At 49.3% G+C, this 27,977-nt stretch overlaps 1 protein-coding gene across 1 annotated transcript; it reads left to right on the top strand.

Annotated features, from left to right (window-relative positions):
• On the top strand, positions 1-27,961 carry DUSP10 (dual specificity phosphatase 10). Its single transcript, XM_040612014.1, has 4 exons — positions 1-1,060; positions 2,604-3,443; positions 22,217-22,594; positions 25,720-27,961. The coding sequence occupies exons 2-4, from the start codon at positions 2,648-2,650 to the stop codon at positions 25,983-25,985; spliced, it is 1,440 nt and encodes a 479-aa protein (XP_040467948.1). The 5' UTR covers positions 1-1,060; positions 2,604-2,647; the 3' UTR covers positions 25,986-27,961.
• The last annotated feature ends 16 nt before the right edge of the window (positions 27,962-27,977 follow it).

The following is a 27,977-nucleotide window of genomic DNA, read 5'->3' as shown; positions in this document are numbered from 1 at the left end:
GCAGCGTGCAGGGGACGTCTTCTGCCCTCCCCGCGACTGATAGCTGCTGTGCAGGGAAGTTACGGGTTTTCTGCTCAAAGTATTATACTACTAAGTGGGCTTACTTTTGTTAGAGGAGGGTTGCTGGGAAAAGCAGCCTTCCGTGTTTCGATGCTGCTTGGACATCATCAAACAGCATGTGGCAGGGGCTGGGGAGGACACGCAGGACTGCCCCGCTGCCCCCCGGGAGTGGGGGGCTTTGCTCCTCGGTGGCCTCACCGGCCCTTTCCCGTGGGCTGTACAAACAGCCCTGCACGTGGAAGTGATGTGCGGGGCTACGTGCGCCAGTGCTCGCTGTCAGCTTGCTTTGGCAGGCAGTCTGGGGGTGCTGCTGGTGGGGGGCGGCGCGGCCCCCCGGGGTGCAGCTCCCTGGCGCGGTGCTGTGGCCCCGGAGGCGGCGGGCCCGGGGCCACCGGGACGTGTGTGGCTTTGTCCGAGGAAGGGGCTGCTCTGGGGACGTTTAGCACGTTTTGTCGGGTTTGGGGTTTTTCTGTGTTGTGCGGCTTTCCTCCGCGGGTGCGCAGGTGGGCAGCAGCGGCCAGGCCAGCCCCTGGCCCCGCAGGTGCACACCCCGTCCTGCAGGGGGCGCTGCCGTGGGGGGCGCGCGGCCCGGCCGCCTCCCCCTGTCAACGGGGAGCAGCTGCTGCCCCGGGGCGCGGGCCGGCGCCGCGCCCTCCCCATTGGCTGTCGATGACATCACCGCCCCGGCGCCCGGCGGGCCGACCCCGCCTTCGGCCCCGCCCCGCCGCCCGCCGCCGCGCGGTCATTGGCCAACGGGGCCGCCCGTCACCGCCTGCCCCGCCCCCGGCGAGCCGTACATTTACGCGGTAGCAAAAGAGAAAGTAACGAGGATGGTGCGGACGGCGCGCGGAGCGCGGGGCTGGTGGCGCGCGGGGCAGCGGGCGCGAGGCGCAACGGCGGCCGCCACCAGCAGCAGCATCAACACCAACAGCGGCAGCAGCACCAACAGCGGCAGCAACAGCACGCGCCGCGGGGCACCGGGCCGGAGCGCACCGCGCCGGTGAGTGCGGGGAAGCGGGACGCGGCGGCTGCGGGAGCCCGGGCACGGCTGCCGCGGCGGGGAGCACCGGCCCGGCCCGCTGCGCGGGGGGCGGCCGTCCCGGGTCCCCGCGCTCCGGGGCGCAGCTGGAGGTTCCGCTTCTCCTGCGCTTCGCTCCGTGTCCCCGCCGCAGCCCGGGGCAGCCGGCCGCGCTCCCCCGTTATTCAGTGGATTTTAGGCGCGTTGGGCGAAGGCGCACGGGGCTCGTTTGTCCTTTTCCCGAGCAGCGGGGAGGGGCGGGGGGGTGGCGCTTGGGAGGGCGAGGACAGCTGGGACGACCCCCTGTTCCCCCCCGCCGGCCGGGACCTCCGCCTGCACCGGTGCGCTGCACTCCGGCGCTGCCCGCGGGTTTGCTCCGTGCAGCAGCGGCTGCCGGGTGCTGGCAGTGCCCCCCGGGCGGGGGTCTGCGCTCCTCGGGCTGGGGCATCCCCGCACCCCTTCCCGACGGGCCCGGTGCGGGGCTGGGTGGGGAGGCGAGCCGGTGGCGCGGGCAGCCGCCCGCCCCGGGGCAGCCGCTGGAGTTGAAGTCGCTGCTGGGATGCGCTCCCCGGCGAGAGCCGATCCGCCCCCCGAGAGGCGGGGGAGGGGGCGGCATGGCCGGGCTGCCTCCGGCCGCTTCGCTCTCGGTGGCTCCTTCCCCCGCTAGTGGAGCGGGGGGTCGCGGATCCCGTGCGCTGCCCCTTCGCCAGCGGCAAGGCCAGGGCTGGGCGGGCAGTGACCTTGGCTGGGGCGAGGGGACCCCCCTTTCTAGAAGCTGTGAAGTGTGCTGGGCAGGGGGGAGCCGCTGCCTCCGGGACTGCGGGGGGACAGCAGCCCTCCCGGGGCTGGGGCTGGAGTCACCTCCCTAACCGGGTGACGGAAGTGCAAGGGTGCGTGCTTGCTTTTCGTGAAGTTCTCCAGAACCTCATTTTCCTGTTTTCTCCCGGTTTGTTTGTTTGATTGTTTGTTTTTTATTTAGCTTTCTGTGTTCAAGTTTGTAACCTCTCAGAGAATTTACTCACAAGCTAATTTTGTTCCAGCTTGCTGGAAAAGTTGCACATCACCACTGACACATTCAGCTCTTGTGCGTTCCTCCCAGTAGTAGAGTCAGCCCGGTAGTTGCTTCCCTTGCAGTTAAGTGATGGGAGCAAGAGAACGTGCCTCTCTGTCGTTATCAGTTGCGTGCCTTGCAGCCTGGGGTTTCAGAATAGCTCAGCACCATCTGCATGTAGACAAATGCCTCCTCCTGGGTGTAGCTGCACAGTCCAGGCTAGTCGTGTGTATTCTGCGTGCCATGTGCACACGTGCAGATAGCTGAAGTATTTGCTGTGGGATTGGAAAAGGTTTTTTGGCAGCTACTGTCAGAAGGGGTTGTTGGGTTGTTACCCATGGGTACTGGATGTTGGCAAAGTAAGTTGCTCTTTCTACGAGCTTATGTGATTTCATGATCTGTTGTCATCACCTTTTTCTTCTTTCTGTTCCCCCCCTTTTTGTCTCTTTGTTTGTTTGTTGTTTTTTTTTGCAGGGTGATCTTGAGTTCTTCTTAACTTGCTAGTGCTCAGCCTCCTCATGCCTCCATCTCCTTTAGACGACAGGGTAGTAGTGGCACTTTCAAGGCCAGTGAGACCTCAGGATCTCAACCTTTGTTTAGACTCTAGCTATCTTGAATCTGCCTCTTCTGCCGGTGAGAGCCACTCCAGTCTGCTCGGCACAGCTGTCGTGTCCCTAAAGACTGCTAATCTCACGTATATGCCCTCATCTAACGGCTCTGCACGCTCCCTGAGTTGTGGATGCAGCAGTGCCAGTTGCTGCACTGTGGCAACGTACGACAAAGACACTCAGGCCCAAACTCAAGCGAGCACCAGCGGCGCCGGAGCCTCCACCACCTGCCCTGCCAACCAAATGGTCAACAGCAATGAGAACGCTGGCAGCTTGAGCCCACTGGGTGGGGTGGGGAGCCCAGTCTCAGGCACCACCAAGCAACTCACTAGCATCAAAATCATTTACCCCAATGATCTGGCGAAGAAGATGACCAAATGCAGCAAGAGCCACCAACAGAACCAAGGGCCTGTCATCATTGACTGCAGGCCATTCATGGAGTATAATAAGAGCCACATTCAAGGGGCTGTCCACATTAACTGTTCTGACAAGATCAGCCGGAGAAGGCTCCAGCAGGGCAAGATCACAGTCTTGGACTTGATCTCCTGTCGGGAAGGCAAGGACTCCTTCAAGAGGATCTTTTCCAAAGAAATCATAGTTTATGATGAGAATACCAATGAGCCAAGCAGAGTAATGCCTTCCCAGCCACTCCACATAGTGCTGGAGTCACTCAAGCGAGAAGGCAAGGAACCCCTAGTCCTAAAAGGTAATTCTCCGCTCTGCCCACGCCTAGTCTCATGGTTTGCTTTGCCGCGCGAGTACTCTGGTGTCAGCCTTGCTGATGGTTGAACTGTGAAAGTGTCTGCTTATCTCTAGGAAGGCCTGTGTGCTTCGAGTGACCAGTGGCAAAGCACATGCCTTCCACGGACAAGTCATGGAGCTGGTAGCAGGGAGATGCTTGCTTTTCTCTGACTGTTGTCCTTGAGTAGCGGAGGGGGTGGGAACTGGAAGGAGGAGAAAACGTGCTTCCTGGTGTCTGTCTGTGCAGACAAAGAATTTCCCCCAGTGCTTGCTCTGTGTATTTATAACCCAAGGGGCAGAGGTCCAGGAGGGTGTACTTCTCTCTTAGCTTGTTAGACTGACCTTTAGTTAGCAGCCTTATTTTAGTCTGTATAGAACTGAACTCATGGGTGCTGGAGATGAGCAGTGGGTGAGTAGAAGGGAGGAAGAAAGACGAGGGAGGCCGCTTGGCCTGAGGCGTTGCATCATGGACCAGTGAGCAGACCCTGAGGAGCGATCAAGCCTTGTTATGGTGGTATGGGGTCAGAATAATGGACAGAGGGAGCTACTTTGTCTAAAAAGTGATCTGAAATTTGTTGTTTACATGTATGCATGCTTGTATGTGTATATATATATATATATATATATGGTTTTCTGGTAAAGGCTCCTGGCTTAATGTGGTGTTTGGCCTATCCCTTAATGCTTAGGGGTAGACGAGCCCCACCAATTAAGGCAGCATCCAAGGACACTTCCCTTTCTTCACTTTATTCTGCACCTCCTATTTATAACAATGCTGCCCTCTAGATTGAATCTCCTTTCCCCTGGGTGTTCACGCCAGTCAGAGGCATGGCTGGCAGAGACTGGCTGTGGCCCTGGGGAGCTATGGAAGGATTTGTTGCTTAGCTTATACTTACTGTATGTCTATAATTCACTTAATTTTTCTGTACAGCTTACTACTTCCAGCCTGCACAATGTGGACTGGGCAGCTAGTTTATCCCCTTCTGTTAGTTTCATAGCTTTAGAGGAGTTAAGGGTCCTGTGAGATACTCCTGTGGGTATATCGTGTGGAAGCGTAAAATTGCACTGAACTTTCTCCTTGCTCCCAGCAAGTGTATGGTCATTTTGAGCTTGCTTTGATACTTGCTGCAGGTTTCCAGTATGCTTTTATTGAGTCTCTCTGGTCATGATGGTGCTCTTCATCTGTAAAAGAGGGAGAGGAGGTGCTTGGCAGAGTGAGGTTACTACTTAAGTCCTGCTTTTCTGGTGGCAATCATACTGTTGTACAGCCTTTGCAATGAGATACATGGTTGTAGTCTGCAAATCTTCCTATCCTTGGGAAAGTGGGATGCTGAAGGCGGTTTTCCACTGTGTTACTCTGAAAACATTGAAGCTCCTGTGGGCCTCAAACTGGCAGTTTTTCAGTACCTGTAGCAGGATCCTGGCTGGGACAGAGCTGCAGAGCCATAGTTGGGCAGCAGTGAGCTGTCGGGCCCCGTGGGCAGTACCTGTTCTCATCTTCCAATGCTGGTAGCTGCCCCTGGGCACGGTGCTGGGTTTAACAGAGTGCTTGTGGGATTGCTTGGGCTGTTTTTTGTTTTCAACTACTGACAAATATCAGCATCTGCCTGGAAGACCTGCTTAGCAGAAATCCCCTCCCCAGGCCGTTCTTCCAACATACCTGGAAGCGTGCTAGAAGACATCCTTTGCTTTTGGGGCTTTTGGGAAATGTGTAGCAAGGAGCATCCCCCGTCATCTTAACTCTCCTCCCCCCTCTTTGAAGTGGGGCTCAAACTGGGGCCGATTGGAGTCAAGCATAGGATAAAGCAGCGTTTAGGAAGGCTGTGGTTAAGTTTCCCAGCCGGAGGAGTGGTGCTGGAAGGGCTCGTTATTTAGTTCCACTTGTCAGATGGTGTTTTTTCCATCATGCTTCAGCAGCCCTGGAGCTGGCGTGTGTGCATCCCTGGGTTCAGGCACTGAAATGAAATGGGGGTTAGCTGGGGAGCCCTCTTTGCCTCCATCTATTTCCAGTAATTTCTTTTGCTCGCTGCAATCCGGTCCTAATTTATTGCCAGCCCATCTGATCCCCGGTGTTGTGTTTGCAAACACTGGTTGCTAGCCTGGCTGTCCAAGTTCATGTCCCCCTGATCCGGTGCCACCTTCTCCATGTTTGGTGCTGCCTGTCAGCCGGCGGCCCCGTTGCCATTTTCGTGGCGTGGTGTCGCGTTGTGGGGCGAATCCGATCGGCAGCGCTGAGGGTTGAGTTACAGCTCTGGCTTACAGTGTGCTGGGGTAGCGACGTGGCCCTGCCTGCATTTCGGTTTTAGGTGCCCGAGCCTTTTTAAGCAGCAGAGAAACTCTGCTGTTTCCAAAGGCCAGGCCGTGCTCTGTTGGATAAATGTATGTATGGGGCACCTTTTTAGGCTCAAGTTAAAAAGAGGTGGTCTGATTTATTTTTAATGTAGCAGACCAATATATAAACTAGCACTGTGTCGAGGGTGTTGGGGTCTTATGTATGCCGTGGTATGGGGGGATTTGAAGACCGCTGTTCCTATCCAAGCCTCTCTTTGCTGCTTCCTTTAACACAGCCTTCCTTTTTGTCATAAATAGAACATTTGCATAATTTTGATTTAAGCTCTTTAGAAGCAAAGATTTGCTTATTTCTTCACAAGGCGCAACAGCAATTGAGACGGGCATAAACCCTCTATTTAAAAAAAATCATGTACTTCACAGTGCTGCTACATGGGCGCTAGCAGCCGAAGCTGACAGGGCTGAAGCTGCTGCTCGGTCTGTTTTGTATACAAAATAGGAAGAAGTCATGTTTTCCCCTGCACCCACACACCTTTGTACTAGACCATGGTATTGCATGCTTACTGAAACCTAAAGGCCTTTCTTTTTGTGTTTGTTGGTTTTTTTTTTTTCCTTTTGCTTAGCAATGGGAAGGAGAGGAGGAAAACCCAGTGTCAATTCTGCTTGAGGCCAATGGCAAAGCTTTTGCTGAACTTGGGGAGGAAGAGCGTGGTGGTGTGGCCCCATGCTGGCTCGGCAGCTGCAGTCTTCCTTGGCAGGGTTGTGCCCCTTTCTACCCTGCAAACCCAACGGTGAGGCATCTCTGCCTTCCCCGAGCACCTCCACTCATAGCAAAAGTGACCTGGAGCCTTGGGGGGGTTTGTGTGCTTGAGTTTGCTACTGGGACCTAAAATTAGGAAGTGGGAAATTCATTTGCATTCAGATGGAAAGTATTATTTTACACAGAATGAAATGTTTTAAGTTTGCAGTTGAGCGTCTCTTTTTCCAAGTTAAATTAAATCTATACATGAAAAATTGAAATATTTGTGCCAATACATTTCAACAGCTTTTAGCATAAGAGGAGCTGCCTCTGTCTCCCTGGCTGGTGCCTGGTGGAATTGTCTTCATCCTGCCCTTCCTTCTCTGCCTTTGAGCCTCAATAGCAGGAGTTTTGTGAACCTGCTGAAGTCTTGTGTTCCGTTTTTTTTTTTTAAAGGTTTCTGTGTTTGACTGCAGGGAAACACCAAACTCGAAAGCAGAGGTGAAAAATTTGGCAAATAATCGGGTTTTTTTCCCCCCATGTGCTATGAACTGGTGGCTGGACTGCAGCAAGGAGGATGGGGAGGAACCGGCTGGTGGTGATAACAGCTGGTTGCTTCTCTGTTCTTGTTCCTGGTCTGAGGAGCTTATTTATGCTCTGGCTTTCAGTCGTCTTGTTGCTCATCTAACAGGGAAATAAATGAAGTGACTTGCTCTCATTGTAGTGAGGAGTGTAAGACCTGCCAGCAAACCACTTTGTGCTTTCTGCCACAGTCTAAGAATAGCTTCAGTTCTCTTGCCACGCTGAAGTCACTGATCAGCAAAGTTGAAACAACTACAGAGGCTAGAGACACCTATAAAGGGAATAAGTACCTGTTTTATGCTGTCCCATGTTCATGTAAAACACTATGATCAGCTGCCTTTGGAATACTTGACCTGGTCATAATCTGTTGCAAATACATTATTTATTATTATTAATAGCATAATTTAACAGTGTTGGTGTTACTTTAAACCCTAATTGGATTACACTGCACAAGTGTGAGAGTAAAACTTGACGTGGTCTTCAACAACTCCAGCTGACCGACAAAACACGTGCCTGGCACTTACTTCCACCAGAGATCTGCACTGAATAATTATTAAGTCATGGTTGTAATAGGGAAATGAGTATTTTTAAGTGTGAAGTACTGTGTGTGAAGTGTCCAGCGTGTTTAAAACTGAAAGCGTGTTCCTGCTGCGCTGCTGAGGAAATCTGACCCTATCAGTCACCCCGGGCGGGGGGAAACTTCAGCTGGCTTTGGTGGGGCTGAGATTTCACCTTCAGTTTTCAGACTGATTGCTGGAGCTTAAAGGTATCTCCTCCTCCACTGGAATGAATAATCTTACTGGCCACAACACCTGAAAACTGGTTGTGTGTGTCTATACCTTTTGCATATAGGTAATAGGGGCAATAGTGTGGTTGGAGGCCAGTCTTTTCTGGACTTTGAGGAGATGCAGCTGCAGGAGTGTGCATCTAAATTTTGATTGTCCAGCAGTGATGGAAAGTGTAGCACCCCCTCCCAGACGACGGCATCTGAGAGTTCCAAGTGTTGGCTCGCACAGTGCCTGTCACATTTTAACTGGCCTTGAAGGGGAAGAGGGCAGTGACACTGCCTTGGAAAGAGGGGAACAAGAAGGGGATTTTTTTTTTCCTGTTTGTGGTTTTTTTTTTTAAGCTCTCCAGCTTTGCTTCTTGACTCTTGGTTTGGCTTCCAAGGGTATACAAACTGTTACATTAGGCAAATGCCTCTGCTTGTAAAGAAAAATGTGGCTCCAGTTCTCTTTAAACTGGGGGTGACATCCCTTGCAGCGTTGCTGGTAGGCAGGAGGCACTGGGTTATAATTAGCTGAATGCCTCGTGTGCTGCCCTTACCCTGCTGGAGGTGAGACAGGACTAGTAGAACCTTTATAGAGTTGCTTGCTGGTGTCTTCTGACTTCTCATCCTTAAGGTGAGCACAGCCTTTTTGAGAGGTGGAAGAGTAGCTCTCTTTGAGGTTTCAGTGGTCTTAACTGATAAAGGTGGACCTTCTGGGGGGTTGGGTTTGTGTGTGTTTTTTGGGTTTTTTTTTTTCTTCAAAGCTATGCATGGGTTGTTTGCCTTCCAAAGCAGCAGCCAATGTTTTTCCTAGGCTTAGGAGCACAAAAGTTTTCAGTGAGATCACCTTGTCTTTACAAAACATCTGAAGTGGGGGATCAGCCGCTTGTCTTGAGGCTATGATTCTTTCTTTACTTGGTAAAAAGCCATATTATAATTAATTCTTTTTATTTATGAAAGCAACTCTCAAGTGAAGAAATGCCATAAATAGGAGCAGCAGGCACACAGTCTTAACACTTGTCTGTCTTGCATGTTTACTGGCCAACCAGGAGGGAAGTATTATTTTTCAAATATTCAGCATGGGCTTGCAGGGCTATAGAATTCATGCAGTTTAAAGAAATAATTTATGGTAATCTGTGAAAATGACCTAATGCGTTATCCTTTTGCACAAAAGATAAGAATATGTGTGGTGCTTTGGCTTTGTCTGGGAAGTCTGTGGTGGGCTTGGGAGAGTCCTGGCTACAGAAATTGCAAGGCTGACCTGAATTACCACAAGCTGTTGTCTACCTGGAGCTCTGTTTCTAGGCAGTCACCTGAATCTGTCTTCAGCAGTTTTTAAACACCTCTGCTGTAAAAGTTACTTTTTTTGAGGTTCTTGGTACCATGAAGGCGTTTGGTAAACTGGGGCTTAAAGAAGAGCGGTTGATGAGATGGATGTCACCTTTCCCCACCTTACCTGAAAGTCAGAGCTGGAAGAGTCCCATTGAGAGGAGGCTGGATGAGGTGCTGTCCTGGGCGCTGCGCTTGCTGTGGCTGGCTGGCCTCTCCTCTGGCCTTGGTCCCATGGATGCTGACGGCTGTGGTGGTGAAGCTCACATGTGCACCAGTACCTTTGGGTTTGGCCAGCAGTCCTGGCTGTGCCCCTGAGCGGGGGGGTGGTGATGGTGGTCAGCGGGGTTACTTCTGCAGCCGGGAAGTCCTGGGGTGCTTGTGGTCTCTGTGCAGGGTGGCTGATCAATGCCCCATGCTTTAGTGAAGCTGTGGGGGCTTGTTGTGGTTTGGTTTTTTTAATGCTCTGTGAGGTTTTTAGTACAGGAAACTCTTTGCTTCAGTTACTGTCTCTGATTAAGGCAGCCTCACGTCCTGAAACAACCGGAGGTTGGGTGTGGTGTGTCCTCCCCATCTCTGAAAGGTGCTGGCTCCCCAGGAGCACGTGTCCCTCCAGAAGGTGGTCTCTGACCTGCTTCTGGAACTGTTAAGCAGCATTTTAGGGCTTGAAGGAGGCGAGGGGAGATGGGAGAAGTAAACCCCTCTCCCATGGGCTGCAGGAGGGGAGTAACCTGGCCAGAGGTATCTGTACCGTGCCTGGGTAGCAGGGCAGTCTCGGGGCCTGGGAGCTCTGGCTGAGGCTGTGCAATAGTTATTCTCTTGCTCTGTGACTAAGCGCACACAGCAGACTCGCTGCGAGGCCTTGGATAAGTCATTTTAATCTGCCTGGGTTTTCTTTTTCTATCCTTCGCGCGGTTTCTAACACCAGGCTCCTCTCGCTGCCGTCAGTGCCAAGCATGGCCGACCCAGGGTCATCCGCCGTCACGGCGGTGCCCTGGGACAACGCAGCTGCCTGCTGCAGAAAGTGGGAGGCAGACTTGGCAGCACCCCCTTCCCCTCTTCCCTTAACAGCGCGTTTTAGCTGAAGTGATAAACTGTAGGCTCTGATTTGCCTCTAGGTGGTTTTTGTTCTTTTAGAAGTTCAAGGTTTGTTTTCATGTCTTTCTCCGCCTGGCTGAGCAGGTTACCTCCTTTGGAAAGGAAAGGTCCATTCCCAGTGAAGAGACCAAGGTCCAGGAGGGGTGCAAGCTTCTGATCTCCTGGCACTTTATTATTTTTTTTTTTAGTGGTGCCCCTAAGAACATGTCTCTGCACACACACCCCTGGGACACCTGAACCAGCAAGTCTGCGCGGAGCAACTGGGACCCTGTAGGTCTGGGTGCCACCAAGTCCCTCTTGTCCTGAAGGAATGAGCCTCCGATTCCCGCTGCCTGGGGCAACGCTAGCCTTGTCTAGCTCCCTTGGCTGGGGTCCAGCCAGCCCATGTGTCCCCCGCCTGGGGCTGTCCCCACTGGAGGGCTCTGGGGTTAGTGCCGTCCGAGTGGCTGTAAATCTGTCATCACCTGCTGCGGGGGACACACGGCATGAATGCGGTCAGTGGGTGGGAGGGCTTGGGAGCCGCTGCTCCCGCTACGGTTAGATGCTGCTTTGCACATACGCATCACTCTGTTTCCAAGATAATGGCTTTGAAGGAGGAAATTGGAAAAAATAAATTAAGAGAATAGTAATAATACAGTGATTTGAACACATTAGTTCCAACTTTTTTACTATGCTCTAGTTTTAAAAAGTCTACGGCACGCCTGGGTTAATTCCCACTAGATTTGCTGCAACAGAGAAGAACTGCTTCTAATTAAAGGTAATAAAAAAAAAAAAAGAACAAATGTTACTCCTTGTCCACACATGAATTACCATATTTATTTTTTTACAATGGCTGAAAGAGATTTGGAAAATAGAAGATAACTTGCAGGCTTCTGTCATCAGTTGAATTGGTTGTCTCCAGTTTATTATGCCAAAGCATGATATTAAGCCTTACATAAGTGCTATGCCAGTAGTGTTTTACATATAGTGTTACATATGCCAATAGTGTTTTAAAGCAGAAGATGTTGTTAGAGCAGTTGGCCTGTACCCTGTCAGTGGTAGGCTCTAATTCTTCTTGGTCTCTGCTAATATAATGGGAGTCTGTTCAGCTGATGGAAAGAGTAAACATTTTGCTGCTGCTTAGAACTTGCAGGCCTATTTTAGGTGCAAAACCACTTAATGTGATGGTTTATCTTGGGTTCATAGGTGTTTGTGTTAGTCCTGCAAGGCAGCATGACATCTCTGTTAATGGGATAACACAATACTTATGATTCCTGGGAAATGTTAGTGCTAACTCTCCTGTGGAGACAAGGAGACACAGGTTAGTTTTGACCTGGCTGAAGAGATTCCTTGTTTGATTGCTATTTAGCTCTGGATTCTGTAAATATGCCTCTCCCCCACCTTTTTTTTCCCCCTTCCCCTTGACTGTGGAGCATGTAGATGCAAACTGGGTCAATTTTCTCTCGCCTTTTGGGGTTTTTAGGGACCAGCCTTGCCTCCCTGATCATGAGGAATGGGATTTAAGTGCTGCCAGGGCTGGCCCTGAAGTTCGTGTCAGAGTGGAGGCTGGCTTGCACCCTGATAGTTTCAGTAATTTGTTGCTTTTATTTTTGGACAGTGTGGGACTAGGATATGTTGAGACAGCACCCTTGATTTTCTCTGGGTTTTCTTCATGTGCTTTGAAATAACTTGCTGGAAAGCGTCAAATCAGAGCCAGATGTTGATATTATTTCTAGCCAAAAACTCTAGAACTCTGAGTTTAGATCCAGCAGGAGCGGATGGCACTCCCAGATGCTGGTGTGGTGTATCAGCACCCTGTTTTCATTGCATGTTAATGCAAATAGTGCTGCTGTTTGTGATGGGGAGGAGCAGTAGCTTGGGCTGGAAAAGAGCGCCTGTGTTCATCCTCAGGAGAAGGAAAGCAGCCTGTTCTGTCGTTGGAAAGAAGCTGTCCTGAAGAGGTTGCCCTTAAAAGGGTAAAGTGAATAAATGGATGGCTGAACCATGAAAATGTCAGTGTTCTCTAAAACATGCAAATTAAACAGAAACGTCCACTCCTACGTATCCAGGATTACAGATGTCCGACACAGTGTCGGGACCCCTCTCCCTTTTCAGATACACCGAGTCAAAGCCCCTCTTCATTGTGCTCGTGTGCTATCACACCGGCCGCTGGCCATCTCCTGGGCAAATGGGCCACTTGCTTGAGGGATGCATGTGGTGATGGGCAGGGCGAGAATTGCTGGTAGGTTAGAAACCAAAACTAAACCTAGTGGTTTGGACAGATCTGGTCTTTTCTACCTCTGTCTGTGAAAACAAACTCCTAGCTTTTTGTCAATACAAAACCATTTGTGGTATCTTTACTGCATTAAAATAGTTTCTGTTCCCTCCCCCCTCGCTTCCCCTGCCTCCTTTGTACATAGCTTCAGCGTTTCTTGATGACCTTTTTGTTAATATGATTTCCAGTGGGAGCATTTCACAGTAGAAGTATGTATTCCTTCAGGGTTTATGCCGACATTTCCAGTGATTATTTAATTGGACTTTATGTTAGCCTGCATCCCCATGGGAATGCATACTTTTGCTATGAGAAGTTGTAATGTGTCTAATTTTGAGTTTCTGCTATAAATGCTTGCCCTCCAGGGAGGGTAAGTCCAATCTTTGTGGCTGCGGAATCGTCACCATAGTCTGTTTGGGACGTAGGGTTTCTTGTCTTGTTCCTATTTACGTTCTTGTATAGCTTAATCCTTGTACCAGTCACTTTCCTGACCGCTCCCCAAGGATGATGCAGCGCTTTGAAGGATGCTGTCCTGTGAATGCTCCTTCCCTTGCCCCCCGGTCTCCCTCTTTCTTTGAAATGGGCAGATGTGGTACTCGCTCAGCAAAGGGAGATTTCCAGTTACAAGCTGGAACCGGTGTCTTGAAATGAGAGATGTGGTACAGAGGTATTCACAGCAGCTTCTGGACAGGCTGCTGAGGAGTCCAGAAGTTAGTGGCATCTCTTGGAAAAGCTGGTGAGTTGGGTAGGGAAGGGACATGTGGGATTTGTGTGGGTGTCCTGGGCCAAAAACTTAGGGTCCAAGGAAAAACAAAGTTGAAGGAAGAGAAAATTAAAAAAAAAAAAAAAATAATTCTCAAACTGAAATACCCAGAAAGTTTCCCTAGTGTGGCAGGTTAAAAAACAAATAATAAGTTATTGATTGTTTCTAATCGGAACTAATTTGGATGATGTAGTGGTCCTCAGAGGAAGAAAAGCGAAGGTGTGGGAGCTGATGGTGACAAGCAGCAAGGCGTGTGTTAAGTGTGGCAGTGTGGCTGAGAGCAGGTGGTGGTGGGACAGGAGGAGCTGGGAGTGGAGCTGGGCAGAGCCGGCATCGCTGGCACAGCGTGGAAGGGGCTTTCCAAGACCTCTCCCTGGATGTGTCCCTCGGACAGAGCCGGCTGTGCTGTGCCTGGTGTCAAAGTACAAAATAAAAGCAGATGAGGCCGGGGACCGCAAAGGCCAGCGGGAGAGGATGTGCCGTGGCACGGGGTGTGAGCTGTAGTGAGATGGAATTAGAAGGAACGTGTAAACGTGCGCACGTGTGCCTCGGTGCTGAGACCTTTCCTCCTTACCCAGCATCACGCTCTTGACTTCTAAAGGGACCTCAAAGCAGTTGTCAAGGATGTGCTTGTAACTCTTCTAGGCCAGAATCTGTGTACAAACTGACCTCTCAGGGTAGTTCCCACATGGAAAAAAACTGACCTTGCAAGTTATCCGGAATGCAGGAGGTTGTTGTGTTTTTTTTTTTAAGTGCTGTTGGCAGCTTGATTAGAGGGAGTGACTAGATTAGACTGAGTGTATCTAGGTGGAAGCTGTTCTTTTGTGAACTATGTTTACTTTTACTTTTCATGTTTGCTTAAAGCTTAATCTTTTGCAGCAAGGCTGATGCTCTGTGGACAACAGGGAAAGAAACCCTGTGATGGGTCTTCTGAACCTCCTGCAGACAGGTGAGAAATACACTCGCAGGACCGGGAAGTCAGACCTGTTCTACTTGCTGATAGCAATAGAAATAGAAAAACTTTCAGTTATGCCTTTGATTTTGGAAACCAAGGCAGCGTGGGTTGTTGAGGACAATATGGATACTTACGCTGTAAAAAGGATGGATTTTTAATTTTTTAAAAATTTCTCCTCCCCTTTCTTTAACAGCTGGAATGGTAATGTGTAAAGCAGTCCTGGTGTCACTGTGGTCTCCTTGTACTGCAGGAGGATGGGCTGTGCTCTGTTGGGGGCTTGACCTCACATAAATCTCCCTCCAGTGTTATAGACACAACCAACCAACCAACCCCCCCGCCCAATTTCCTTGAAATCAAAGGAGCAACTCCTACCATCACCTGGGTGAGTGTGGTCTGATCAGTCCCCACCCCTTTTGACAGAAGGGAGTTGCCCTTCTCATCTCAGCTTCCCACGGTATGGTCAAGTACAGTATTTTCAACCACGTTGAGCTTTCTGCAGTGGTAAGGGCAAGCCCTGAGCATTGCTCAGCAGCAGCTGTGGTGAGAAGGACATCTGTCTTGGAGAGTAGGAGCGCTCCTACAGTGACCTGCTTGGATTAGCCCTCTTACTCTAGAAGAGGTGTGGGAAGGACAGTTCTTCACCACAGTGAGTGGAGCCCTGCTTGGACAAGGAAAGTGGCTGTCTTGTGTTCAGGAAATTTGAGCATCCCTTCTTTGAGTACATCAGCATAAACAGAGAATGGTCCCCAGTATTCACCACGAACCATCTTTGCTATGGCTAAAACGGTGCCAGCAAACAGCTGTGGGACAGTGTGGTGGCTAGCTCTTCTGCTGCAAGGTGGGCTTAGCTCTCGTGCTCTGGGGGTGCAGCCCCAGTGCCTCCACGCCCTCCCTGCTGGTGCCTTTGGTTCGCAGTAGACCTACCCCTTCTCAAGGCTAAGGGGGTACTGCAGAAGAAATAGGGAGAGTTAGGTGCTTTTCTCCTGCTTTTACTCTTTCCATGTCATCTGGTGGTTTTGGAGATAAGGTAGTGAGCCTTTGGTTTGGTTATGGCCCAGATATAAGATCTTTTGTGCACAGCCATAAACTTCTGCAGACGTGGCTGTGTTGGTTGGTGGTATGAAGAGGTGGCCTGGGCAGTTGTCCACATCCTGGGAGTGGATTTGGCTTTTACTGGCTGAATTCTGCTTCAGACTGTACAGTTCTTTTTTTCCTTGGTGGAAGGAAGCAAGCTGTAGTGGATTTGCTACTAAAAACGTACCTGTGTCGGAGGGGAGCGATGTCGCATGGGGTGCCCCTGTGCTGCTGGCTCACGTGGCGTGGGAAAGCACTCCTACCAGAGACGTGTGACCTGGGGACAAGAGGTTGCCTCCAAGTGAGCTCAGCCAGCCTCAGCCCTCTGTAAACCTGTCGTGTGAAGGTCAGCACAAGGAAAGCAAAACTACCTGCTGAAGCCTGAGCCAAAGGTGAGGAATATGTGACAGTAAGGAAAAAACAAAGCCATAAGCACGGTGCTCAAAGGTGAGTGCATCTCGCTCAAGTATGGTGCTACAGTCCATAGTTTCCTGCCCGTGCTATGGGACCAGCCCGAATGCTGGCACTAAAGCGGGGGTGGCTTAGCACCAGTGTGCCACCCTGCAGCAGGACCTGTGGGCACTGATGGGGCCTGGAGCCTCCTGCCAAGCTGAGGAAAGGCACAGCACCAGGTGGGGAAGTGGCTGGGTAGTACCTGGCCTCTGTTTTTACATGCTGGAGTCATGTTTGCTTAACCTTGAGGCATCCTGCACTTTGAATCAACTTGACACAAAGTCATCTGTTCATTAATAACACAGGAGCAGTTTAATTGTTGTCTTAGTGGAAAAATACATGAGACTGTCATCAGCTGTTGCTTCTGGCAGTGCTTTTCTGCAGTAATGTAAATAAATGAGGTCACAGGTTTAAAGGAACAGGCTGTACTTGCACAAATTCAAAGCGTCATCTTAAACAGATACGCACCAATTGTCTGAATATCTCTGTCTCAAACGCTTGCTGTAACACTGACCTTAAACACACTCAAACGCAGCCGCAGGGGCTCAGTGTGGTGTGTCGGTCCTGATGGGGCACATGCTGAGTGTGGGTGTTCTAAAACTTGGAGTTGTTCCTGAGGGAGTGAAGCCTTTGGTGGCCAGAACCCCAGTATTGCGGAATTCTCTGCTGCTCCCCCTGCAAAAGCCCAGCAGTTCGAGGGGAGGGGAAGTTACAGACCAAACGTATTTTCTGCTGATACTTCACAGCATCCTGGGATTTCTGTTCTTGTTGCGTGTGTGTTGGTTTTATTATTTTTTTTTGAAATGGCTTTGTGGTATTGTAATCGAGGATGAGCAGATACAGAAATCTGCCTGGACAGCTTTGAAAGCTGTATAAAAGGTCTATTTGTCTCCCAGGACCACGTGTTCTGTCTAAATGTGGATCCTGCATGGGCAGTCTGTCATGTATAAAAATGTTCCTGTTTGTAATCGTAGTGGGAACACCCAGTACCTGCCACGCTCAGAGCAAAGTATGGCCACGCCAGTGAGGTAATGCAAGGTATGGCTTTATGGCGAGGGTATTTCATGGTAACTGCCTCTCTGTAAGCTCTCACTGGAGGGAACAAGGTCACTTCACTCCCTTTACTGTGGGGTAAGAGCCTGTTTCCAGATCGGAAACATATTGCAAATCAACCAAAACGTATTGTAAACCCACATCCTAGTTTGCATGTAGGCACACAGCACAGAGCAGCAGCAATGGTTGAAAGAGGTGCCAAAGACGACACAGAAAAGGAGGGCAGGTGTTACTGTACTCCTTGTGCTTTAATTTTCAATCTTATCTTAAAAAAAAAAATAATAAAAAACCATAACACACACACACCAAAAAACCAATGATAACAACAAAGCAGTTGTATGAAATGTGTGCAGTAAGGTCTGGTTTTGTCCTTGCTTTCTTTGAAGATGGTCACTTCTAGTGCAAGGTCACGGTCTCTTGTAAAAGCAGGTTGCTCAGTGCCTGCCGTACCTTTGTGCCTGCCTTGCCTTCTATTTGCCATCTTCTGGTGGCACATGACAGACACTATGATTGGCACGATTCTTATGAAAGCACCATGCTGCTTGTGGGTGGTGTTGGTTTTTTTTTATTATTTGTTCAGAGGTGCTTTGGCTCCCATCCAGCTGCTCACCTGGCCTCGTAGCGCTGGTGCAAGCCCTGGGCTCCTGGGGGGCTTCTGTGCTGGGCAATCTGGGTGCAGCTGCTGCCTGGGGCCTGCTTGGTGGGGGACTTTGAGCAGCATTAAGTGAGATATTTACAGTTAGATGGCTCCAAAGAACTTGAGCAAACAAATGTGAATAGCTGGAGCATGTTACAGTGCTGACTTGAAACTTCCTAAAAGTTTTGAGGTCTTGGACAATCCAAAGTCTGTTGTGTCTCGGTAATTGTTACGGCAGGGCAGGATGCTGGAAGATGTGATGCAGTAATAAGTGCAAAAATATCTGGCTCTTGCATCAATGGCAGGCAAGAGCCCATGGTCTTTTACCATGTTCCACTAGATAGCAGGCAAGGCCATCTGCCACAAAGCGTCCTGCTTTATTGATTCTTTTCCTTATGGAAGAAATATACCTGGAGCTCCCCAGTGTGCTGGGCATCCTTCAAGTCCATCTCCGTGTAGACTCGGGTAGGTTCAGCCCCTGTGAAAGCCTGCCTGGCCGCCGTTCCGGAGCAGTGTGTGCGCAAAAGCGCTTGGGATGTTCTCTGCATCCACGTGTGGGCAGCGTCAGACTGGCTGGGTGGTTCAGGCTTTTCTGCTGTACTTTGGTTATTAAAGCAATGTGTTAATGTTTAAAGCAAGAAGAGACAGGTTACAGGCATGACATTCTGGGGAAGTGAAGATCGAAGATTTGCTGATCGGGCTGCTGGTGTCTTGGTGTGTCACCAAAGGTGGCCGCGCAGCTGAGTCTAGGCTCCGTGGCTGTTCAAACAGCACTGCTGTGCGTGCTGGTGGTCTTTTCTGGGGGCTATATTATATTGCCTCTCTGCTTAGGCTGCCTGTAAACAACGAATGTATGTATGTATACAATGACTATGCTTTTTGCATATTGCAAATAGCAGCTGAAAAGCTGCTTTTAAAATGCATCTTACATTTGTGCTAGGGAGAGGCTTCGGCCAGGTTATGCTGCTCTTCCATACTCCCTGTTTCTGCCCTCTGTCACGCTTCCTTCACGCCCCAGGTTTGGGAAGGCTTGATCAGCTTCTGTTACACCATGAGTGGAGTCTGCATCCATGCCTTGAGCTTTCTTGTGGGCTGGTGTTGCTGTTAGTAGCAGCGATACATCTTGGTCCTTCTGGAATTTTGTGATCAACTCTTAGATGACCAGGCTTGTAGTAGCTATGTGTTGGCCTCTTCTCTGGGTATGGCCTCTTCTCTCCCACCTCCTCTCCCACTGCATGAAGGCTTTAAATCAGGGGTCCTCAAACTATGGCCTGTGGGCCAGATACATCCCCCCCCCCAGGGTCCTCAGTCCAGCCCCTGGTATTTACAGACACCCCACCCCGCCGGGGGTTGGGGGGGGAAACCAAGCAGCCGCAGATGACCTCCTGCCACTTCATCTGCGTGCTGGCCCCCTGGTTAAAAAGTTTGAGGATCCCTGCTTTAAGTGCTGAAATAGCAGTTGCTTGACAAAGGGATACAGATGTAAATACAATGTACAGGGTGTTCAAGCACCTTGATGTGGAAAGTCTGTCCCTCTGATTCTTTCTGTTCGTAATGAATTGCTTGGACCTTTTTTGGGAAGTAGTCTCAAAATTTCAGAAAAACCTGAGCGTTGTGCATGCATGAGCTCCATTTAAATTACACTAGTGCCTCATAAATCAGCTAGGAGCAAGGATTGTGTGTGGTGAGCATGCTGAGACTGGATTAAGGGAACAGCACTCATGAGGTGTCTGGATCCTGTTCTGGGACCTGCATGACTCGTATGGCAGTGCAGATCCAAGCGAAGCTCCTGCAGTTGGCTTTAGAGTTCAGTTTCCTTCTGTGACTGCATCGTGCTGCATTCTTTCTGGGTACCTGTCCAGTCCCCCCTTGCTCGTGTGTCTCGGCCAGTTCAGGTTAGTAATCCTCTCCCCAGGAACGTGTTGTTTCGGGGATGTTTGCTCTGAGAGTTGCTTGGGGTATGGTACTTTAAACATTGCTTGAACTGACATTTTAACTCCCTCCTCATATGAGGGAGGAGATCAAGGAGTGGGGGGGATGTGGGCTGACATTAGGAAAGGTGACATCTTCACTGGCAGACGTCAGGAGAAAAATTGTTGGTGGAGTTGTTGTGTGTTTGGCTGCTCCGCTCGTTCAGCATCTTCCACATGGCGTACCTGGGGTTGCCTTCCCATCCTTTAGCGTGATGCTCCTGCTGGAGTGGTGGTCATTGCCCTGTACCTCTTGATGTCCCCTGGGTACAGTAATAACACTGAGCTCTGCACAGTGTTATGGTCTCTTGTCCTCTCCTCCCTGTTCTCATCTGCTGGACTAAAGTTCACGCTGAGGAGGAGTTGGTAGCAGGAGTAATAGTGTCTCTTGGCTAGCAGGGCAGGCAGAGGCCCCAAAAGGAGAACACAGGTGGTGAAAAAGCTTGCTTCTAGACTCTCTAGCCTTGCTGTATCTTACAAGGTGGCTGGTGATGCAGGATGGTGTCTGACACACCATCTATGTGTCCACACCTGAGTGATGAAGCAATGGGATCCTACCTCTGCCTATGGCCACTTACTCCCAGAAGGCTGCGGGAGAGATGGAAAATGAGTGTGAGATCTGGAGTCACTAAAGCCACTTATTTTCCAGGGCTTTTCCTGAAAATCCCAGCATGCTCTGGTTATTGTTTAAAGAGCGATATTTAAGCTGAAAGGATTGCTTGCCTGTGCAGAAGGACAGGAACGTGGATTAGGGCATTAGCCTTTAACCCAGACTCCAGGCTGGGGCTGTTGCTTTGGATGAGGCTTCATATGTCTTCGGCTTGGGGACCATAGTCTTGTTTGCTTTTCTTGAGCAGACTGAGAAGACTTTCCGACCCTATCAAGGCCGGGTGGTGTGGTTGGCACTTGAGCTCAGATTTTTGTCCTTGCTCTGCCTTCTACCCTGGTCCTCTGCTGTAACAGCTTTGCGAGTACAGATCTTTAAGGCAGATCTGTTTGCGCTGTGTCCTGTGAACAGCAGGAGCAGCTGAAGACAAGCATGCTGTTGAGGCAGGGGGAATACTCTGCGTTTTGTGGGCAATTCAAGGATTCCTGGGAAAATGAGTTACTAGCAGCACGTGAAGGGCAAAAGCCTGGACAATAAAAAGCGCACTTGTATTAGAGGGGCTCGGGTGGCTGTACCTAGGCTGGGTGCCTCATGTGCATAGAGTACTGCGTAGGGCACAGAGGTGGTCCCTGGGTGGGTGCTGCGCTGTGGGCACCCACGTGGACATCTGGGGTTGCAGCACTCCACATAGCATTGAAACCCTTTGGTGTGCCTGATCCAGAGCCCGTGTGACGGCGTGTTTTGCTCTGTTTTAAAGTCTTTCTGTACTAGGTCACTGTGAAAGAGCATGGAAAAGACAAATAACCTTTCTCTTTTTTTTTTATTTAAAAAAAATAACATTATCGGGATGATGACATTCAGCATTTATTTTGGCTAGTGTAGCTCTTTCTAGTAATTTCAGCGTAGTTCTCCTCCCTCCTGTTTTTGGTTTGGTTTTTTTGGTGGTTTTTTTTTTTTTGGCTTGCATTTAACCAAGTGCAATTGAGTCTGAGCACTTGGCCTGTCTCGACATGGTGCATGACTCCAAGTATCCTGGTACAACATCAACGTGTGCTTTTGCAGGCGAGGTGGGGGGGATATATCGTTGCATTTCTCCTCTTTCCGCCTTTTTCTTGTGGAGGAGCCACCTGTTAGCATTACATCAGTGGCTCCCAGGAACGCAGCCTCCTACCAAAGGCCTTACACAAAGTAGTTCTTCTTGTATTGTTTGTGCTCAAAGAGCTGATGTCATGCCAGCTGATGTCATTGTGTGCTTTGTGTAATCGCTATGGAAACCGGGCAGGTGGGGAGCCTGGGGCTGATGTAATTGCCGAATGAGGTGTAGAAAGAAGGTCTGCTTTTCTTGCTCCAGTTCTGTGGAGCCACCCTCCTGAAAAAAAAAAAAAAAAAAAAAAAAAAAAGACGGCGGCGGGGGGGCGGGGGATGCTGCTTGAAAAAGCCAACAAGATGTGCAATAGAGCCAGGGGACACACGAGCCAAAAAAGTGACTTTTCCCTCCCTCCTCGGATCCATTTCCCAATCCATATTAATGTCCTAAAAATAACTCTTGGTAGATATTTTCAGGCAACTGGGGCAGAAAAAGGAGAGCTGTTTGCCACATGTTAAGCAAGCCCCTCAGTCGCTGTTAGGTTTTCCTTTGTTTGACTGCACAAATGCCTAGGTCGGGTTCCATTCCCTGCGGCGATGCTGGTGGGAGCTGCACCCACCTCCCAGGGGGGTTGCTCCTGGCAGGCAAATCTGCTGTGGACAGGTAAAGCTAAAGGACTGTTCCAGCTGCTCTGCTTTGGTGTGCTGCTAGCCCGTTTGCTCGTAGTTTTCTTCCTGGAAAAATGCCTTTTGTCCCGTCCCGTCCTTCCCCTCCCCCCCCTTTTTGCCTTTTCTCAGGGGCTCATAGGTGAGGCAGCCCCAACACACTGGTGTCGCACAGAGGCATGTTTGTGAGCATGTTCCTTGGCCGTCGGCCTCGTGGAAGGGAGGACAATGTGTGCCGCTGATTCATGCCACCTTGCTGTTGATGGCCTTGCCCAGCATCAGTCACCATGACAGTGGTGGGGACAGTAGAGCTAGCTCCAGTCCTGGTGGCCCCAGTGTGTTCTCTTGAGAAAGGTGGGTCCAAAGCATCGCCGACTTCCGGGTGTCTAACCAAAATACCTGCTTGGTCTCTTTTCCCAGGAGGACTCAGCGGTTTCAAGCAGAACCACGAAAACCTCTGCGATAACTCCCTCCAGCTGCAAGAATGCCCGGAGGGGGGAGGAGGGGGCGGCGCGTCTGCCGTGCCCCCCACGCTACCTCAGTCCATCCCCACCACACCAGACATCGAGAACGCTGAGCTCACCCCCATCCTGCCCTTCCTCTTCCTCGGAAATGAGCACGATGCTCAGGACTTGGAGAAAATGCAGAGGATGAACATAGGCTACGTAATCAACGTGACCACCCACCTGCCCCTGTACCATTACGAGAAAGGCATGTTCAACTACAAGCGGCTCCCGGCCACTGACAGCAACAAGCAGAATCTCAGGCAGTATTTTGAAGAGGCTTTTGAGTTCATTGGTAATTACCCTTGACTGGAAATATGCCTGTTTTCTGGTTGTCTGGGTCTTTTTTTTTTTTTTTTAACTTTCTTACCTGTAACAAGAATCTAGAATGAATTTTACACTTCACTAACTACCCTGCAGGCTGCAAAAGGCCGTATTTACTTTGGTTTAGCTTGTCAGAAATGCTGAGCACCTCTTGTTTCTGCTCATTCTCATCTCTGGCATACCCAGTTAAGTAGCCCGGGGATACAGTTTTTATCCAGCGATCGTGATGCCTACCTCCAGGCTTCCAAATTCAGGAAACCCCAGAAAACTTGAGACATTTTTCATCCCCTCTTCTTGATTCCTTTGCATTCCTAGTTTCCACAGTGGCTTCCAGCTGATTTTTTTTCATAGTAACTATTCTTAATGATGGCTGAGTCTTTCCTAACTTAATGTCAGAGAAAGCTAACAAACTGTCACACTTCACTTGTTCCACCCTTAGATTTGTAACTTCAGAGTCTGTGCGTGGATGGGTGGATTGCCATGAGAGCTTGTGTTAATGAGCCTCCAAACCCTGTAGGCTGGGTGAGAGCGTGCACCGCAGGCATGCAGCTGGCTGGGGAGGTGGCAGAAGAAATGACCCAGCAGCGTTACCCACGTTGCTCTGACCCTGGCTATGATCCACAACCCGAAGCCAAGTTCAGGGCTGTGTTCGGCTCTGGCTGGTCGTCTAGGCTGAGGCCAGATGGCCTCTTTAAGCGAGGCTGGTCAGTGAGGACATCAGCACGTGATACTGGAAGCTTTTGAGGATCTTCCCTTCCTTGGCCTTTTCTCTATGTTTGTGGGCCCAGGTTTTGCAGCACAGTGAATGTCCCCTCGTGCTTCCCCTGTCCTGAGAGATTTTTTTGAAATACGCTGGGGGAACCACTGACGTAATTATATTTTCTTGTGCTGAGGCTGGGCTAATCTCTTCACCAACATCTTTTGATTGCTCCGAAGTCTCTTCAGGCTTGATGGTGGAGGCTAGACAAAGGCAGTGTGCTTCTGTGCTGCGGCACAGCTTAGGGCCTTAGCTGACGCTGTGATGAAGGGGGTGCAGAGCCATCTTCCCCCAGACCATCACTGTTCATGGCCCTTGAGTCAGGGTGTGGGTACCCAGCTCCTGAAACTCCAGCCTGCTTGTGCTGGCTCTGTGGAGGTGCCCTCTGGCTCGGCAGGGATCGGGCCCCCCTGGTGCGACTGGGTCCCAGGGCACAGCGTCTGAGCTGGGCATGTTCTTCTGAGCCCACCTGCTCCTGCGGGGGGGGCAGGGTCTGGCTGCTCTGGAGCAGACGGCTGGTGGGCCCAGCCTGGCTGTGGCAGTGGGCAGGGGGTCCCTGTGCGCTGGTGCGTGCGGTCTGTGCCCATGCTGCTGCCGTGACGGGGAACGGGTAAGGCACTGCTTACGCTGTGGTTCAGGTGGAGGGTACGTTAAGGCTTGAGTCTTACCTCTGGGAGCTTCTACCCAGAGCCCCTGAGCTTGTCCTCTACGCTGTAGAGCACCAAAGGATCTATAATTAAAACAAAATTTTCTGTAGTGTGCCCAACCCATTCCCTGGCTTTACCAGCGGTGCTGTCAGCTCCCCAAACCGCTGATTCTTTTGTGCGCGGGAAGGTGAGTGCCCCTTCCTGGATGAAGGGAAGGGAACCTTGCTTTGATCCTTTGGGAAGAAAAGCTGAGTCAAGAAATCCAGTAAAACCTTAAACTTTAATGAGATGGGGAGGTGCAGTAGGTTTAGCTTACGTAAAGAAACTGCAAAGCTCCGTGGAGGCCCTTTGGGGGTGGGAGGGAGATTTCTGCACCCAGCACCCCTGTGAGATGCAGGACCAGGGCTCCCAAAGGTGGTGTTTGGCTTCTGACCGTACCAAGGGCAGAGAAAGCAGTCTTGCTCTGAAAAGGTTTAGAAAGGGTTTCCAACCCCATTTTACTTTCCTTTGTGATAATTATGGCTTGAGGGTCTGTCTTTGTTTTTAATAAACAAGTATTTCTCCATTGAGTGTTTTTCTCCATAGCAAACCCAGCCAGCTGGGGAGGTAACAAGTTAAAGCTTTCCCTTCCTCAGGGTAAGCTTTAAATTGCATTTGAGAAGATTTGGAAATATTTAAACAGCAGATCATTGGCCTATGTTTCTTTAAATATGTCTTGAAAAAAGCACAACCAAACCGGGGGTTAGCTAAGACTAAAGCCATAGGAAGTGAAATCATCAAAAACTCTTTGGGAAAGTGTGTCAAAATGCGTTAGAGCGTTTCAGCTTTCTGAAATATTAACTGGCAAAAATGTCTAGAGGGAAGTTGGCTTCGTTTGTGCTTTCACAATACAGGTTGAACATGTGGGGTAGGATTGGTGGCTTCATGCCAAAACTCGCAAACTAAATTTGTGCTCCTCCTGTGGATTGAAACAAAAGAAATAGGTTGAAGTGTCACATCTTGGAAGTTTAACCTCCTGTTACAAAAGCGTGCTGTGGGAGAAGAGGATGATATAGTAGTGACTCTTCTCTTTCTCATGTCCTGTTAGTATGTGGCTGGAGGGGCTCTGTCCTCCCTAAGTCCTGCCCAGGTGCATCTTGGTGGAGAGCGTGTGTGCGTGTCACCCAGCTCCTGCAGTTGCAGACACGCAGCAGAGTGCCCCATTGAAGCTCGTTTCAAGAGTAGCTTTGCAAAAGCCTCAAAGCATCGGGCTTTGAAACAGACGTATTGTTATGGATTGAATCTGAAAATACCTGTTTTTTGAAAAGGTGGTGCCCTGCTTTGAAAAACAGGGAGGTCGAGATGCCAAGGTAACACAGCGGTGTTGCGACAGAGGTGGAGATGGAGTCTGAGCTGCCTTGTCACGGGCCTTGACCTCTAAATAACTGCTGCCTGGCAGCACGCGTGGGCAGCATGGCAGGGGGTCTCAGGGAAAGGTGAATGTGGGGGTTTTTGGTGTTACTGCCCTGCATGTTTCACATTCAGTTACTCTGAAACCCCGAAGGAAGTCAGGCTGGAGGGGAGGGGGAGAAAATGCTGCTGTGCTTGTCATCAGGGACTTCTCACATACAGTTTTACTCTTAATTGCACTGAGCTTTTTCTTATTTACAAACTGGCAAAAACCTTACTTTCTTCTGCCTTTCTCGTTTCCAGAAGAAGCTCATCAGTGTGGAAAAGGTCTCCTCATCCACTGCCAGGCTGGTGTCTCCCGATCTGCCACCATAGTTATCGCATACTTAATGAAGCACACGCGCATGACCATGACGGATGCCTATAAATTTGTAAAAGGCAAACGACCAATCATTTCCCCTAACCTTAACTTTATGGGGCAGTTACTGGAGTTCGAAGAAGATCTAAACAACGGTGTTACACCACGAATCCTCACACCAAAGTTGATCGGCGTAGAGACCGTCGTGTGACGGCGAAGCTGTGAGGAGGCGGTCAATGAAGGGGTTAACCTATTCTTCCTCTGATTTGGGGCAGTGATGGGTGGGTTGTGGGTTTTTCTTTTTAGCTTTCAAGGGGGGGTTTTGTGGCAAACTTTTTGTGAGTAAAAACCTTTTTTGTAAGGAAAGGTTTTTAAAAGATCCAAGAACTTCGCCGTGTTTGGGATGCTGTTGTGACTTCTTCCCAGGTGCCGGCAGAGCAGGGAGGCTTCGGAGCAAAAGGAGTAGTTTTTAAAATCAAAACAAGAAGAAATATTGGGCTTTTCTTTTTATTTTTCCCCCCTCTCCAGCTACTTGTAGAGTTTATGGCTAAGTAGTCTGTGCAGGTTCATAGACTGAAGAAACCTAAGTTGAAGACAAAACACAAACAGCCAACACAAAGCAGAAAAAAACCTCCCCTAAACCTATGGGCCTTCGTTTTGCAAAGGCTTTGCTAAAGATAACCTAGCAAAATGCTCACTGATGCAAAGGAAATCGGAGCAGCTAAAAAATTCTGCAAGGCACTTTTCACACTCCTGACTCAAACTAAAGAAGAGAAAAAAAAAAGTTTATTTGGCGTGTTTCATGTTCCAGTTCTATTTTTCTATTTCAGGATGTAAGGTTTTAACAGTAAGGGACTTTGATCATTCTATGCCATATGCCTTCACTGGCTTCTTGTGCAATAATAATATGGGGTTTGTTTTGAGTGTTCAAACCAATTAGAGTTGGCTGCCCACTAATAAGAAGTTAATTTTTAAAGTCTAATAGTGTAACGGCAGCCGGCTTGGTTCAGAAAGGATAAATGAGAGCAATTATTTTGTTCCTTTATATGATTTTGATCCTGGTTACAGTGCCATAAACCTTGTTACATATGTATATCAGAATGTACAAAAATTGAGAACGAGCAAAGTTTATTTAAAAATATTTTTCGCACAAAATTATTGGTGTGCTTCAGTTGTCTGTGTAAAAAAAATTGATTATAAAACAAAAATCTTTTGGAAAATGTGCGTCCTTTTATTTCTTTAACAATTTTCATTTTCTTTCTCTGGGATGGGTTTTTGTTCTGTTCTTCCTGGTTTGCTTTTTGTTGCAATGTACATCTCCCTCTGATAAAACTGATATCTCTTGTTTGGCATCTCCTCTTCAGTGTTTCGTTCCTGTCCTCTGCTGGTGGAACGTGTTTTCTTTATTTTTCTACTGTATTCTTGCATCCTTCAGTTTCTGTAACTGGATTATTTTTTTCCTGTCCTGGAAGTGCATCAGTTTTGGAACTGTTCAGCTGAATTGGCACTACTGGTGAGGGCTCTTTTGGACAGACCTGCTACTTCTACAGCTCAGTAGCCATTTGGAAAAATAAGAAATAAACATTCTCCACTGATTCCTTTTCATCTTCCTGCAATTAGCTTATCTTCTATGTTACAAAATTGTCCAGTTTCTAGAAATATGTTGGTCTTGTGTGTGCTTTTCCCTAGCCTCCCTATAGCCCCCTCCTTTAGCAGTTTCACAGTTCCTGGGATTTTCCTCTCTCTTGTCCATCTCTCCTTCATCCCCCTCCTTTCCCAGCTGTGTCAGTGTTAAGTGTGGTGCGTATTCTAGGGCTGATGTCCCTTAGGCGGCTGACTCTTGCTTGCTTTGTTTGTATTTACTTTTTTTTTAATGATATAACCTGATCTCTTCTGGACTGTTACACTCTTAAGTTTATTTGTATGAGCCTAAAATGAGTTAGAAAACATTTCCCTTATGATTCTGTTGTGCAAACTGATATATCCCAGGATGTCTGATAGCAGTGAAGGATTTTCCTAGCTGAAAACCTAGATGGACTGAACCAAGTTTAAAACAGGACCTGTCAGAAAACTTCTGTATAATCACATTAGACGTGTATATTTTTGTGGACATTTTACTTAAAATGTTGTTACTATACAGATATTTCTTGAAACTTATCCCTTTATTAAATTATTTTTCTACCGGAATTGATTTTTTAAAATT

The sequence above is a fragment of the Falco naumanni genome, chromosome 12, assembly GCF_017639655.2.
Source record: "Falco naumanni isolate bFalNau1 chromosome 12, bFalNau1.pat, whole genome shotgun sequence".
Lineage (NCBI taxonomy): Eukaryota > Metazoa > Chordata > Aves > Falconiformes > Falconidae > Falco > Falco naumanni.
Note: the sequence above shows the minus strand (reverse complement) of the source record. Positions and strands in the feature narration are given on the sequence as shown.

Bases quoted from the DNA above. Each gene is read 5' to 3' on its own strand.
- DUSP10 (XM_040612014.1), top strand. From the start codon at position 2,648: ATGCCTCCATCTCCTTTAGACGACAGGGTAGTAGTGGCACTTTCAAGG. The intron at 3,444-22,216 runs GTAATTCTCCGC...CTCTTTTCCCAG, and splicing joins GGAACCCCTAGTCCTAAAAG to GAGGACTCAGCGGTTTCAAG. The intron at 22,595-25,719 runs GTAATTACCCTT...TCTCGTTTCCAG, and splicing joins AGAGGCTTTTGAGTTCATTG to AAGAAGCTCATCAGTGTGGA.